Source organism: Amblyomma americanum, chromosome 3, assembly GCF_052857255.1.
Source record: "Amblyomma americanum isolate KBUSLIRL-KWMA chromosome 3, ASM5285725v1, whole genome shotgun sequence".
In the NCBI taxonomy this organism is placed as follows: Eukaryota; Metazoa; Arthropoda; class Arachnida; order Ixodida; family Ixodidae; genus Amblyomma; species Amblyomma americanum.
The window spans coordinates 57,197,332-57,212,805 of record NC_135499.1 but is presented as its reverse complement, the minus strand read 5'-3'; the positions used below and the strand labels follow the sequence as shown (position 1 = coordinate 57,212,805).

The 15,474-nt window shown below is 46.7% G+C and overlaps 1 protein-coding gene across 1 annotated transcript; it reads right to left on the bottom strand.

Annotated features, from left to right (window-relative positions):
- Positions 1-503: 503 nt before the first annotated feature.
- LOC144123744 (uncharacterized) lies at positions 504-10,149 on the bottom strand. The gene is made up of 3 exons (XM_077656510.1): positions 9,929-10,149; positions 2,341-2,519; positions 504-1,891 (listed from the first exon to the last, which is right to left on the bottom strand). The coding sequence occupies exons 1-3, from the start codon at positions 10,147-10,149 to the stop codon at positions 504-506; spliced, it is 1,788 nt and encodes a 595-aa protein (XP_077512636.1).
- Positions 10,150-15,474: the final 5,325 nt, after the last annotated feature.

The following is a 15,474-nucleotide window of genomic DNA, read 5'->3' as shown; positions in this document are numbered from 1 at the left end:
GTCATCGGAAACGCATCTGAACGAGTTTCTGCATTCAAAGTTCGGTAGTCAATACACATTCGCACCGACCCATCTTTCTTTCCCACGCACACAACTGGGTGTGCAAATTCGCTTTCTACAGGATAAATTAATCCTAACTTGAGTAACTCCTCCACTTGGCGGCTTACTTCTTTCTTGAGCACTTCAGGCCTAGTTAATGAGGTGATGGATATGTTGTCAGTGTGACGCCTACCTGGGCGGATTTGGCACTCATGACAAGACTGGCAGCACTCTGAAATCTCCTTTTCCATACCGGGCCAATAGAAGTTGTACTTTATGCGGGCCTTGGTCTTCCTTGGACCCAGGTGTCCACCCCACAGCGATTCGTGCGCCAAGGACAGAACTTCCTTTCGTCTTTCTTGGGGAAGGACCAGTTGTCGCACTTTAGTGCCCGCTATTGAGTCCCAATGGTGTAGAATTCCCTCAGTAACGAACATCCCCCCCTTTCCGTGCTTAGAATTTTCCTATGCCTTCCTCAAGCTCTCGTCAGCGAGCTGCGCTGCTCGAAACATTTCTCGCTGGCTAGACAGTGCAACTGCATCTTCCGTCCCAGGCGGCTCTGCTTCCTCTCGCGGAACGTCGTCATTTGGTACCCTGCCAACTTCGCATGCCAGTGCCTCACAATTCTGATTTGCCGCATTTTTAGGTTCTTGATTCGCCGCCATACTGACTGCAGTACTAGTACTTGTTGTGAACGCTCTATCGCTGTGCTTCCTAAGCAGCTGCCAGTCTTCTGACGACAGCAAACAGTCCACCCCCTCAGTAAGCTCATTGGTGAGGGCACATACTATGCCTATCTTTGGATCGTCTGCGATTGTTCCTTTATGAGATATCCTTAGAGGGATCGTCGCCAATTTCGCCTGAATAGATCTGCCGGAAGCCGACACTAGCTTCGCTGTCCCCGGTGGTTCCGTCAGCGCCTGCGGTAGTATGCTCTCTCTTATTACCGTGATTTCACTACCCGTATCAAGCAATGCCTCTGTGCAGACGTCTCCGCATACAAGCTCTACGAACTGTAGTCTCGATGCGGCTGCCCTTGAATTTTGCATAGGCATTCCTACTTTAGCAGTTAATACCGCGCCTTGGTTTACCGCTGCGTCCTTTACTTCTGTCTCATCTACCAGCGCGACCTTTTGCACCCTCCACCTATGCCCATATGCTTGTTGCTGGCGCGGCTCATTTGCTGTTACTCGCGGGCAATTCCAAGCAACATGGGCCAGTCCATGGCACTGGTGGCACTTTACGGCAGGTTTTTCAACATTACCCTGCTTTTGGCCCGTTTGCAGTACTGGCACTGTAATCTGTCTCGTAGCCCGCCCTTTACCTTTTGCTTGCTCGAAGGTCTGTAGGGCCTTTGATATTTCTTTAGGCTTCAGCCAACTCTCTCCTTCTCGAAGGCGCACATATTCAATGCCCTCCGGGCTGAGGCTTGCCATAATGCGATCGGACACCATGAGATCGGTCAAAGCCTCTTTTGAGTCTACCTCTCTAGCCTGGATGTAGTACATTAAATACGTTTTCACGCGAGACGCAAACTGAGCCCACGTCTCCTCATTCCTTTTCGCTGCTTTCTCAAATCTCTCAAGGTACTCAGTCGGAGTGAGTTTTAATTCTTCTAGAACCGCTGTTTTTACAGCCTCATAATCAGTGCATTCGGCTCGGTCAAGGTTACGAAGTAAGTATCTGACTCGCTCTGTCAGTTCCGGCAAAAATAAGTGCACTCGGCTACTGTCTGGAACATTGAAAGTAGTGAAAAGCTTCTCCACCTCCTCAAACCACAATGGTACATCTGCATCGCATGGCATTCTGTAGCCCTTAAGGACTTTCGCACATTGTGATATTGAATCTGAGCCTATACACCGTTCATCACTCTGTCCCTACCCAAGCGGTGACATTCGACCATTCGACAGCCCAAGCTCCATCTGCTTAAGTGCCAGTCGCTCCCTGGATTCAATTTAACGCATTCGTAGTTCCATTTCCACTTTTAACTCCATACGGCGAATAGCCATTTTTTCTGTATCAGTTCCTGTAGCGCCTAGTCACAATGTCTGTCCCTGGTCGTCGGCCTGTCACCTGCTCTCCACACTGAAATCATCCTCTATAGTCGCTCCCTCGTTCTGATCCATCCCCGTTTCTACACCGCCCTCTAGCGATTGCTGCTCCTGGCGAGGATTCGACCTCATTTCATTCTCAGGATTAGATTCGCTATCTTTAGCGGCTAACGTTCTCCTCGTATCGACCTTGGGTCTTACAAACTAACCACCATGCCTGCTTCAACAAAACGCAAGAAATCCCACTCACCCGGCGCAGATCTTCTGTTGTCTGCCGCCCAGAGCCCGGACGATGCGTCCGTTCCACCAGCGTTGGCAGCAGCCGAGGTGAAGTCGTCCCTTGACAGCTCCTCGCTGCTCCGTGTCGGATGGCCTGTGGTTGTTACTGCGATGCCTGGCCTTGAGATGAGACGTGCCGAATCCTGTCGGCTGCGCCAGTAGAATTTCAAAGGTCGTCCGTTTCTTCGAGGATGGTTCACAAACCCTTCCTCTAGTGTCGTTCGGCTTGGAAGATGGACAGGAGGCGAGCTTGTAGATGATGACAGCAGAGCATATATTTACAGCATACATATACATGGAGTTAAACAGGAAAAAGCAGAACTGAATTTACAAAAGAACAAACTTTGCGCTACTTTACTCATCGACCCGGCAGGTTGGTTGGTTTAATTGGTTTTTGGGGAAAGGAAATGGCGCAGTATCTGTCTCATATATCGTTGGACACCTGAACCGCGCCGTAAGGGAAGGGATAAAGGAGGGAGTGAAAGAGGAAAGGAAGAAGGAGGTGCCGTAGTGGAGGGCTCCGGAATAATTTCGACCACCTGGGGATCTTTAACGTGCACTGACATCGCACAGCACACGGGTGCCTTAGCGTTTTTCCTCCATAAAAACGCAGCCGCCGCGGTCGGGTTCGAACCCGGTAACTCCGGATCAGTAGTCGAGCGCCCTAACCACTGAGCCACCGCAGCGGGTGCAGGTTAGAGCCTAAGTAGCATCACGTTACATGCTAAGCATGAAGCCCCAGCTCAGACTGGACTGGACTGCATCCGTCTACATGCGCTTTTAAGCACTTGATTAACAAAGGACTAAGGGCGGTCATTTTCAGTGGCCCGCCCTAAGCATCAATTCTCCAATCAAAAATAACATGAGAGATGGGGACAACCCTTTGGGTTGGGCTTAGCCTCGAACCCAGAGTCTTGTTAACGATACGAACTAAATAAAAAACAAATACTCCACCACTCTCTCTCAAGTGAGAGTATACACACGCTCTCCCTTCGGAGCTAATCCTTGCCTCAGGCATGCATACCGCCACCCACCATCGGTCCGCGTCACCGGTCAGCAACAGAGGAGGGGGCGAAAGGGCCCACGATGCTGCCGCGCTACCGACGGCGGGACACAGCTAATAAGCATGAAGGGGTTTGTCTGTCCCTCCGGAAACCAGATTAAGGATCGCCCCTGTCTTCCCACATTCTTGGTGAGCACTGCCTGTCCGCCATGACAGGTGTCCGTCACGGCCCTCCTGGGGATGCGCTTTTAGTTCACGAGGCAGGGCGGGAAGCTGTGGATGCCTTCCCGGCGACAGCCCACGTCGTTAGGGGGGGGGGGGGGGTCCGTGCGTCAAGCGACCATTTTCGTTCCCCGTATATACCCGGGGGCTCTCGCTTATACTGGGGAGCGGTTTCCGCGTGCGCCGGCGTCCTGCTTCCTGCAAAGGTATGCAGCTGGAAAAGAGGGGCGGCCTTACACAAGGTTTATTTCTGTTTTTCAAAATGTGCTATGCGCTATTGCACTGTGGTTGGCCCTGCAATGCTGACGTTGATCCTTTTCTGAATGTCCTACAGTGCCGGTGCAGCCATCGACCTGTCGAGGTTGAGATCAAATTTAATTTCAACCCATTTCCTTACTGCTTGGATTGTATTTGCTGATTCTCTGCATTGCACCTGTGCCAAGTTCTCCTCGTGCCCGACGTGCTTTAACTGGAGTGGTTTTTTCTTCTTGGTGTGTGCTCTGTTTAAAAAAAAACATTTAATTAGTGTTGAAAGTAAACACCTGTTAGATTATAACGAAAAAGGTATACAGGCAGCGAGCAGATTAAAATTAATTGGTGCAATGAACAAAGTGCGCAAGGAAATGAGTTGCCGAGCCTTTCAGTGCCAATGATTTGGACACCAGACAGAAAAGTGCATTCTCAGTCAGAAAGTGCAAGCGGAGAGAGTCGCCATGCCTGGCAGTTCAAGGGTTAACAAAAACGGCACGCTATGCTGCAAGTGGTATGACGGCAATTCCAGGGTGCAACAGTCGTATGATTCAGTCTCTATTTGTCGCCAAACACATCCAACCGCCCTTGCCCTAGGTCATAGTAACTGGTTACCACAGTCCAGACGTTCGCATTGCAGTCTATATTACACGACAAAAATATGCGGGTCCCAATGGGCTTTGTGCATTAAAACCCTGTCACTTGTCCGAACAGCACGTTTCCATCTTAACAAGGCATGCATGCGTTAATAAAGTTTCATCCCCAGAAAAACTGTCCATCATTCAAGCCATCATATTACATGGTGGATATTAACGAGGTATAGCTGTATTCAGCAGAATGTGGTAAATTTTTTAAAATTCTATTAATCTCACAAGCACCAAATCATTGCACCATTTTTATGACTAGCAATGGGTTCCTAATCGTGAAAAACACTATGTACTCTCACACTGTTAAATTGTTGTGGCCCATTAAATTGTTCCTTCCAAATCGGTACGCTTTCTGAAAAGCATTCCTGTGATAGCCAACCGATCGCTCTTTGTGGCACACACTTGCACCTTAGTCTCTTTAAGAAATCATGCGATAAAATCCTTTATAGAATAATGTCTTGCATCGTACTGTTCTGTGCAGGATTTAAGTGATTCTAGCTGACTGTCAGCAGTTGGCCCATGCTAACTCTCACTCTTCCTGACTTTCTTTTTTTGGGTCTCAGGCAACCCGAAAGGTATTGTGCTTGGCCCTTTCTTTTTTTTACATTCATTAATGACCTTCCTTTCACTGTTTCATTTAACTACAATCCTCGTTGATTGCGGTTAGGTCTGCCATCCCACTATCAATACCAACATTCCAACCCTCCAGAACAACCGTCGGCGTTCGCGAGAACGGCCTATCTACCAATGTTAATAGGACTGCAGTAACAGTTTTTACTGTCAGCCGTACCCGTCTTCATCACGAGCTGATATGTGTCAGTATTTGCTTTGTGCTTGTGTCCTACCCTGTGTCAAGCGAAGCCAATAGAGACTTCCATTATGTGATGTGGTTAAAATGCTAGGTGCGTATGTTTATGCATGTCACTTTTATGTGCGTGTGCAATTTGTTTCTTATCCTCATCTGAAATGGCCAGCCAGGTATGTTATGGGGCCAGCATTTACAGTGTTCATGAAAGGGTGCCTCCTCCTCTATAATAAAGCTAACTTTCACGTACAATTCTGTTGTCATGAATGGAGTCAGATTACAGCTGCAGTGCTTTTCTTACCCTGACGGCAGTGAAACGCATGAAAAGGCACAAACCAGTACTCAATATAAATTTATTCATAGAGTTGCTGTTTTCATTACATTACAGACATGAGTTTTCACATAAAGTCCTAAAAAGGATTATCATTTTGGTGCATTATTTTGGAAAAGGAGGCCACAAAACAATACATTTGTTTGCCTAATACATGCAGTCCTTCCAGGGCGGTTTAAATTCGCATACACTCTCTGTATGAAGCAGAAAAGTAGGCATAGCCGAGGCAAAGATCTTCAAGCAGCTTAGGGTAGCGACAAAGTCAATTTAACGTAATGTATGCCTAAAGGAAACTTTGACAGTTTGAAAACCAGATTGGCAATAGAATAAGCTTTACTTCGCAGAAGATGTTGACAATAAGCAACAGCTAGCATGTTCCAAAATTTTATACATGACAAGTGGTGCAGAAAATGCTCACTTTTATCTGCTGTTTTGGTAACCAGAATCACTGTTACGATCCCTCATTTTCTTTCTGGTCAGAAAAAAGTATTAAGCATCAACCTAAAGCTGTATGAGAGGATATATGCATGTATGCCCTACACACACTTGAATGGTTATTTTTTATGTCATTGCATTTTGCAACAACATAGCTTTCATCCTATAAATATACTTCTATAAATTCTGCTTGAGATAACCGCTCTACGTGGTCAGTGTATCCTGTATACCTGAATATACGAAGTATTCTTTCCCAGCCTTAACCAGGAACCGCCCGGAGATGTAAGCCAATTTAACAACTCCCAGATAATGTTATGTTTACACAGAAGATAAAAGGCATGTATGGCCTTTAACTAAGTACTATGCGACCACTTTGTTTTCATTCACATGGGCACTTTTAGAATTTTTTGGAGTTGTACAGACAATATGTCAGCATGTTTCTGCTTGCGTCAACACTGACTGGCTCTCAGCGCAACTCTCCAGGCTTGTTGGCGCTGCTGCATTCCAGCTTGTGCAACTCTCAATGCAATATGAGCTCAGGAATGACTGATAAAAAATAAAACTGGTGGCTCGCTGTCACTGTGCAAATAACACAGCTACGCATTTCAGCACGCTGATACATGGCTTGGCCCCTTTAATTGCCACGACACTGTGCTGTTTAAATTTGGGTTTTTCTAATGTACTGAAAAACATGATAGAAAGAAATCAGTATTGTTGCACGGTCACTCTTCGGTGAAATGCATAAGTTCTCAGTTACAACTGATTTTGTATATTACAAATTACTGGGAATGTCATGATTTTCTCGTGTATTTGAGTCCGTATTCGACAGCAGTGCGCTAAAATATGGAATTTTTAATGCATATGCATAATTCAGAACCCACTTCTTATATTAATGAATAGATAAGTGTCTTTTGCAATAAAAGTTAAAATGGGGAGACAGCGAGTAGGCCTGTTCACATGACATTGATAACCAATGTTTATAGCTGACGACTATAGTGTGCAGGCATTAATGACAAAGCTACAATATAAATGCAATTAGTAATACTTGTAAAAATAGTGCACTCTGGCAGTTTGAATAATTGATAATTTAACCTGTACCTGATCTCAGCTATGTGAATTTCTATGTTATAGGTACAAGCGATCTAATATGTACTGCCAACCTAGCTTGTTCTAGTCCCGTGTCCCTCGCCCCGAGAATTCGCGACACGAATCGCATCGCCGTTCTGAAGTCGTTATTGCACGTTTGGGTACAGCGTAACTTTCAATGGGGACATTCTTCGAATATTAGGGGGCAAAAGTATAGTATAGTATAGTATAGTATAGTATAGTATAGTATAGTATAGTATAGTATAGTATAGTATAGTATAGTGTAGTATAGTATAGTATAGTATAGTATAGTATAGTATAGTATAGTATAGTATAGTATAGTATAGTGAGAAGCTTGCTGCATATATGGTTGTCTTCAGTGGAGTACAAATAGCGCAAACGTTAATCGTTTACCGCGACACTGCTTTAGAACCTCGCCTGCGGTGTTGCAAAGTTTGTTGCGACTTCGTTCGCCGACGTCAGGGTCAGCCGCGCCGATGTCCATGGCTGTCACAGCCGAACGCGGTTTTACCCGCTACGAAAAATCTCACAGTTAAACATGTCTCGGGTGAGCCACAATATCAGTGTGTTTGTATTCGTACGGCAAGGTATGTTCGTGTTTTGCTACGGCACATGCCTGTGCTGCCGCACGGGCGGCACTTCCGAGTGCGCCAATCAGAACGCCGGAGTCGTCCGCTCGGTCGCATGCAGCAAACTTGATCGTACAGCACCTCATTCGCAACGCGTCCGCACTCGCCCGTGCGCATGGTCGCAAGAACGCGTGCGCATGCTGCAAAAACAAACAAAAAACAACGGTCTTACAGCAGCCTTAACAGACTGCCCCGCCGGGAGAAGGAGATCCCGATGGGCAGGGGACTGCCTCCGCTGTCCTGGCGGGATGTCGCTCTAGGCTGCTCTTAACCGAACTCGGTCGTCTCTCGGCGCTTCTTGAGCCCAGCGCACCCCGATGCCTTTCTTCGCACATTCAGGTTCACAAACGACACTGAAAAGTGACTTCGGAGTGACTCGTTCTCCGCTAGCGTTAAAACTATGCCGAAAACTCAACTGCTCAGTCAGCAAGCCAAGCCATGCCAAGCTCTTTACCTCTTATACAGCCACCTAGTGTCTTAGAGTAGTCCAGCGGAACTTAGAAAGTGCTCAAAAATTGACACATTGAAATAGAAAGCACGTCTCACTTTGAAACGCTAAACAGAAGCAATGTGTTCAAAATCCTGCGTCAGGAAGAGAAACATCAGCAAGCAGCAACTTTCAGGCTCATTGTAACGTCAGGCGCCTCGACTTAAGCCATAGGCGTTGCCTTTGAGTCCCCTCCCCCCCTTTTGTAACGCACCTTCAAAAAATATTGCTGCAAAGCGAGACTCCTGCGCAGGAGTTTTTGGAAGAGGTTGTCTGCTCTTCAGCCGTGCCCTGCGTGGTCGCAGAACGACAGTGGCTTCAGCAGCCGAGACTGGACAAAAACCGAAGGGCTTAATTGCGCGTTGACACCTGCGATCTCCATACGCTATGCGACAATGATTTGTTCCGCACCGCGGCCGCGCGTCTCCAGCACCCGAGCAGCACTTGAAAAATTGAATGCGAGGGGGGAACGATCGATTATGAAAAACAATTCCTACGTGTACTACTTCTCTGAATTCCGGAATATCCTTCTTTACTTTTTTTTTTATTGGAGTGCGTTCTGCTACGTTCTTTCGTGTGGTAGCAGGGCGAGCTTCTCTGTGGCCCGCTGCGAGTTTCACTCATCCTGCAAGAACTTCCGCAGTGTCGCCACCGAGGAAGTTCGTCGAGTACGCCGCGATCACTGGCTATGCATGGGGCTAAGGAAAGGTGGTCAACTGATAACTGAAAACGCAAGCAAGCACTTATGCATATCAGAGGGGTGGTGCTATCGAAGACTGGCTGTACTTATCGAGAAGTTTTTGTTGTATTTCTCCCGCATTCTTGTGGTGTACACACCGGGTGAAGGGCTTAGACTGCTGTTCTGACAAGTTGTACTTTGACTGGAACTACTCGCTTGCTGACTGCCTTGACTGCCGGTACAGACTAGAGGCATTCTGGAAGGAAAACTCCAACTGGCTTTCATAGACCAAATTCATGATTTTTTTACGCGACACAATCAGCTTGCGGTCAGTTATGTCGTCTCCTGAATCCTGCACAATATTTGATGAATTTTTACCGTGACAAACTCAGAAAATTTTCCATTTTCCACTTTGTACTTCTGACAACGTATGTGACTCTGCCTTTTGTTGCATTGTGGATTGTAGCCCAGTATTAATTTGGTAACCACTCCTAACTTTCTTCCATGATTGTGGTGCTTCTCATGTACGTTTATTTAACGTTTATTTTATTCAACTTCTCTCTTTTCTTTCTGACTTGTTTTCACTCGTCCTAGCCTGCCGTGAAGGTGCCGGCTGGAAACTTTATAGAATCAACTTTTAGTGGTTTGATTGAGTGTCTTTGCTTTCTTCTTTTTGCATTTTGGTAGTATGTGAAGCTTCACATATCGATACCTTCACAACTTAGTGGACAATTAAGTAGAGAGAGCCATGATCGGGCAGTTAACCGTTCGCCGCCTGTCTTGGTATTCCCAAGTGAGATGGAGCTTTTCATCCTTCAGTAGGTCAGAGGAGCTTGCGTAGTACGGGAAGAACAATATTTTCTTGAATGCGGGTCCTCACAGCAACTAGCGGGCGCAGAGTCGCATGAGCCACCGATGCGCAATATATGCGCGATCACAGACTGACCGCTGTTGCGCCGGCCCACGCACGGGTCAGTGGCGCCTTGGCAGCACTGCAGCATCGGCCACTGGCAGCCACGACGGAAAGAAGCTCCGAGCCTGGGACAAGCGGAGCAGCGCCCCATTTGGAAGTCAAATTCGGCGGGGGCAGCTTGCACGCGCGGGAAGAGGAGGATGGGGGAGGAGGAAGCGGCCAAATCGCTTCATTCCCGGCGGGTTTCCGGGCAAAGCCGGCGAACCCATTCATCCTGAGCCTGCAGGGCGCCAGCACCGCTGGCTGGGGAGGGAACGCTTCCAGACTTCAATCCCTGAGGCGGCTGCATCGCCTCCGCGGCTCCGTCGACTGTCTTCTCCTCGGCAGTGCCCGCTTCTCAGCGGCGCGTCGACGCTCCTGATGAATCGACCTCATATCGCCAACCGCGTCGGCCGGCGCCCGTCCTGTTTGGAATTAGCCTGCCTGCCCGGCAGTGTTTATGCGCGGGCAACGCGGCTCGCCGAGGGCCTCCTTTCGCGCCTATATGGATCCGTGCGAGACGCACTCCGTTCTCCGTGGCTACATAACTGCCTCGTTTGGAGCGCGGAAGAGAGGAAGGGTAGGGTGCGAGTGGGGAAAGGCAGATGCAGCGAGGAGTACGCGACTTGGGTGGCAGAATACGGTGGTGGCTCGGTCGCATCTCCCACACGTGCCACTCCTGGGTGACCCGCAGACCTCTCCGTCTAACACGTCTAACACGCCGAATCTGATGTATATATATATATATATATATATATATATATATATATATATATATATATATATATATATATATATATATATATATATATATATATATATATATATATATATATATATATATATACACACACACACACACTATGAGGCAGCACCCGTGCATCATAGCTGCATGGCTAATCGGCGTGCCGCGGGTGTTTATATAGGGTTGACCTTTCATAAAGGATCGAGGATGCGGATGGAGTAAGGGAGGTTAGGGAATGTGGTCGGCGCCGGAACGGAAGGAAGTCCCGCGGTGGCGAACAGATTGAGAGCACGGGGTCGGGTGTTGGCACGCTGCGCGTGCGAAAGGAAGCGTTTCTCGTGATTCTCCTCGTCGCCTGCGGACTTCTCGCGATGGCAGGGCTGCTCATCGACTGGCGAGGCGGCAAGAGCCCCCGCTTCCTCCTCAGGGCGTCGGAAGCGAGCAAGCGGCGAGGAGGAAAGCTTACTCCCGAGGAGACGGAGGGCGAGAGTGCGCAGTGAGCAACGATGCGGCGCGGGAAAAGCTCATTTCAGGGCGCGCCGTGGCCGCTAATGTAAGCACACGAATAACGCCGCGCTGATCCCTTAAAACGAGTTCCGCCTAATAATTCCTTGCTTCGCGCTCCGCTCTGAAACGCTTTGGTTGTGATCTTTTTTTCATCACCAGCGGCTTTTCCTGCTAAATGTGCGTGGTCTCTAGACTCTCGAAGGTCCCGTGGAATTGCCTTGGATGTGTTTCGTGGCTTCCCGCACGCTGTCCTGCGAAACCCTTTGCCATCGTTTTGAAGAATAACGCACTCCCTGTCCGGAAGACCTCGTGGAAGCATGTATCACTTCAGGCTTTAAAAGTTAATTTATTGTACACGCGTCGTCACGGTGTGGTTAGACTAGGTTAGGTTCTTCGTAAATAACGCTGGGAATTCAGAAGCCGCCAGTGTAATTTGCAATTGCGTGATATACTGACAGATAAAAGCAAGGATCTCGCAGATCTATTGAAAGAAATCACTGATACACTTCAGGCGCCTTACCTAAAGGAATCTGACCTTACTGCCTTCAATCGACGATTTGCCGCCAAACGAGATGAAGGGCCGGGCGTCATTGCCCATGCAGCTCACGAAGAAAACAATAAGAGAGATCTGGATCAAGAAAAAGAAGTATCTTGAAACAGCCAACCACCCAATTTAATGGGTGTCAACCACCCTGTGGAACCACCCAGTGCCTTAGACTTGGTATTCTACAAGTTTCCGCCTACATGTGGCCTAGAAATTTCTCTGATTGAAACTGCGGAAAATTACTTCACGGACCATAAGACTGTCTTTACCTTACTTTGCATAAAGAGCCAAGACTGGTCAAGCGTTAAGAGTAAACAATAACTCTGTATTGCAATAAAGAGCACAGACATGATTGTGTGTAACCGCGTTTAACCGAGCTTCCGCTCCGTGTCACCTGGCTCAGCCGAGTTGAGCCACAGCAATTTTTTCCTTTCTTTGACAGGCAACCAAAAATGCAGAGATTGTGTTGTCGTCTCGTGCCTCAACTGAACTGCACTGCGTCCTCTTTGGCACTCACATCACTTAAAACTAAGTACTCAAATGCTGGCTCTGTAAAAAATCAAACAATGTATTCGGAAGCATTCTGCCGTTAATTTTCGTTTGCGTTTTCTGTGATCATGCTCTGTGAAACTTGGAGTACAATCATTTATGATGTATTCAGGTCGATCGAAGGAGGAGGAGGCGAAGGAGGACAAATTTTGTAACGTTTGGATAAGTCCTTTAGGCTCGGCCTCGGGTTGGCCGTGATTTCCGGACAATGTTCGCCTTAGTTTAGCGCGAATTAGAATTAAAAGCACTTGATGCTGAAAAGCATTTGATTAAGTGGGAGTGTCATCAGTAACGTAGGCATTGCGAATTAAAGAGCGTGGAATAGACATATGTAAAGGTGCTAGAAAATATGTATCGCGAGTGCGCAGTGCCGTCATTGTCGTACACGGTAAAGTTAGAATATACGAATCAGGAAAGGTACCACGCTGGGTCATTCAGTCTCGGCGCTGTAATTAATCACGTGCATACAACAGGTATTCAGGCTGTTAGAGTGAAAAATTTGGGGATTAAAGTAATAGTGAGAGACCTTAATACCTTAATGATTCGATTACCCTGCTTACGAAGTTACGGAAGAATTACAGCTCGTAAAGAATTACAACTTGATGTGGTGTCAAAGATCTAGAAAAATTGTGACAGAAAACAGGTCGCTTCCGAATAATATCTCCGCATTTTCATAGCCGCAGCAACGTTTTTCCCTACCTTGGCCCTAATTTTCGATGCCAGTTGAGCAGTGTCTGTTTCAGCTGGCGTCCGCGCGGAAATCAAATTTTAGAAACCCTGGCACTCTTCCGTCATTTAAAGTCCACCTTGATGAATCGAAAAGAATCACTGAGTTAATGAAGTTTTTAGCAGCCGTTAAGCATGGCACGTGTCGACATCCACCCTTTCGAGCAATCCCAAACTTACATCGTCAAAGGTAACCAGCCAACGAACATCATTGCCGCCGCTGACGCATTGCCACTGGACTTCTGGCACTGCATACATGGGTTCTTTTTTCGAACACTGTGTAGTATTCCCTCTTGATACTGTAGGAAAATGCAAGGAGAAACAAAGGATAATTTGTGAGGCAGTGCGTTCGGAAATAAATATGCTAGACGGGCCAGTTTGTTCAGATTCATTATGAGACACACAGAGGGCCAAAATCTAGGCGGCTCAACATGCAATCACAGGCCGAGCGCTGAGAAAAGTACTAGCTCGCTAAATGCTCGGAAGGTATCCTGAGGGTCGCAACCTTTCATCGGCGCTCATTTAGTGACCAGTGATGCAAGAAAACTAGTTTCGATGTTTTGTTTTTTGTTTTATTGCCCGAAGCTCATCCTTCTGTGTTTATTTCTGTCTCCTTCAACAATCTCCAGTCTTCGTAAATACAGCCCTGATTTTTGCAACCTTTATTTTTAGCTGCTCTCTGTGACTATGAATTCCTTCGAAAGTAAATGTTGCGCAATTTGTCTTAATCGTTACATCCATATTTCACATACGAGTGGTAACACAGAAAATGGAAAGCTGCTTGCACGTGGAGCTTTTGAGTTCAATGAGTTTTAAAATTTTGATCAGAATTTTCAGCAATTAGGTGAAAGAGGGAGACTAATAAACTTAAGGTTTTTCATCGACCTGGTGTAAAATGTTTTTATCGTTTCCGGATACGCATTATGTAAACGCGCAGTTTGTTTCGCGTACACCACTCTTCTCTACTTTGTGCTATCACGTAGATTCGGTGCTATTTAAGCACTACCTATCACGCTAAGACCTCCCAATTTGTCTGAAAAAAAAGGATAAAAGAAAGTCGTGTTGCACAAAACTGCGACATGTTGAACCTAGTCCCAAACTGGTTCAATGCGGTGCATATGAATCATTCCGCTTCGGGTTCAGTTTCAAGTGTATGGAAAAAATACGGATTCAGTTCGTTTCAGGTTCCAAGCCCAAAATACCGTTTTTATTCCGGTTTGGGTACAATTCCGGCTCCGGTTACAGCTTGGCACCCTGGACAAAATCCAGGTATCCAGCCCACAGGTTAACATGACCCACCTGTTTTCTTTTCGGACGACCGCCACCACTGTTATTACAATGCCACAAAAATCATCTTCCTACCTCGAAAGTTTATTTTTAATATTTCTGGCTGGCTTTGCTGAAACACTCTGTACGGTGATGTGTGTATCTGTGGATGTATGTGTGAATGTCTGTCAGCTCGAACAGCCCAGCTCGCAGTGTCCGTGAGGAAAATTGCACAGTAAGGGTCGTAACCCTCATAAGTTTTCTGAGTTGTCAGCAGCTGTGACGCAGACTGTTATCACATCAGGTTAGTTGCATAAACAAATTAAGATCTTCTTGCAACGCTAACCTCGAGCCCACATCACGTGCTCTCAGCCCATGCCTTCTAGCTGTTTACGATCGTCTGCGTGGACGACGCAGTAATAAGCTTTTGACGTTTTGATATCGGACCCTTATGCGGTAACTGGACAGAACGGTTGTTATTGTGGTTCTCAATTCTTAATTTTTTTTAGAAACTCTTACACTCATTATATTGTGTCGCACACAGAAATGGAGCAAAATGAACATGCTTTTGAAATGTGGGAGGTATTACGCACAGACTGAACATTTAAAGGAAAATTTACATCTTCAAACAGTAAACCTTAGTGAAGGTCTCAAAAAATTAGGTAGAGATAGACCTAATACTTAAACAAAAAATGCACAGAAAAAATGTAACGATATGAAACATTCCCCATTATGCCAACAAACCTTGATGCAGAAACCTACGTTGTAACTGGCCGAGTCTTGCCCTATATAAATTCGAGCCAACCCTTATGACCGACGCTTCATGTGGCGAAGAGGTTCATTGACTGGTAACGCTCAAATACACTTCGCATGTCTTGCAGCAAATGTTTATTTTGTGCTCTATTTTTATGCCTTCCTACCAGTTTTTGCAGTTTCAGCGCCTGTCCATTTCCTCTGCTCTTGATACCTGCGGACGTGGAGGGACATTTCCAGGAGTTGGTGCACAAGCTCGTTTTGAAGTCGCTACAGCTGTCCAAGTTAGGAACTTATATTGATGATGTGGCAGATCGAGAGATGCACCACTACACCGCACTTGCGATGGGCCCTTGTCCGGCTATGGCTCTAAGTGAGCAATACGTGGCATCGGTTTCACGGTGGGCTTAAGAATCTTACCCTGCCTACCAGAAAACGAACTACATAAAAAACGACACTTCAATCATTA

Excerpts from the sequence above, each read along its gene's own strand:
- LOC144123744 (XM_077656510.1), bottom strand. The coding sequence starts at position 10,149 with ATGAATGGGTTCGCCGGCTTTGCCCGGAAACCCGCCGGGAATGAAGCG. Across the intron at positions 2,520-9,928 it reads AAGGCGCCACTGACCCGTGC|CCGACAGGATTCGGCACGTC; the intron begins GTGGGCCGGCGC and ends CTACTGGCGCAG. Across the intron at positions 1,892-2,340 it reads CAACAGAAGATCTGCGCCGG|GCTCAGATTCAATATCACAA; the intron begins GTGAGTGGGATT and ends AACGGTGTATAG.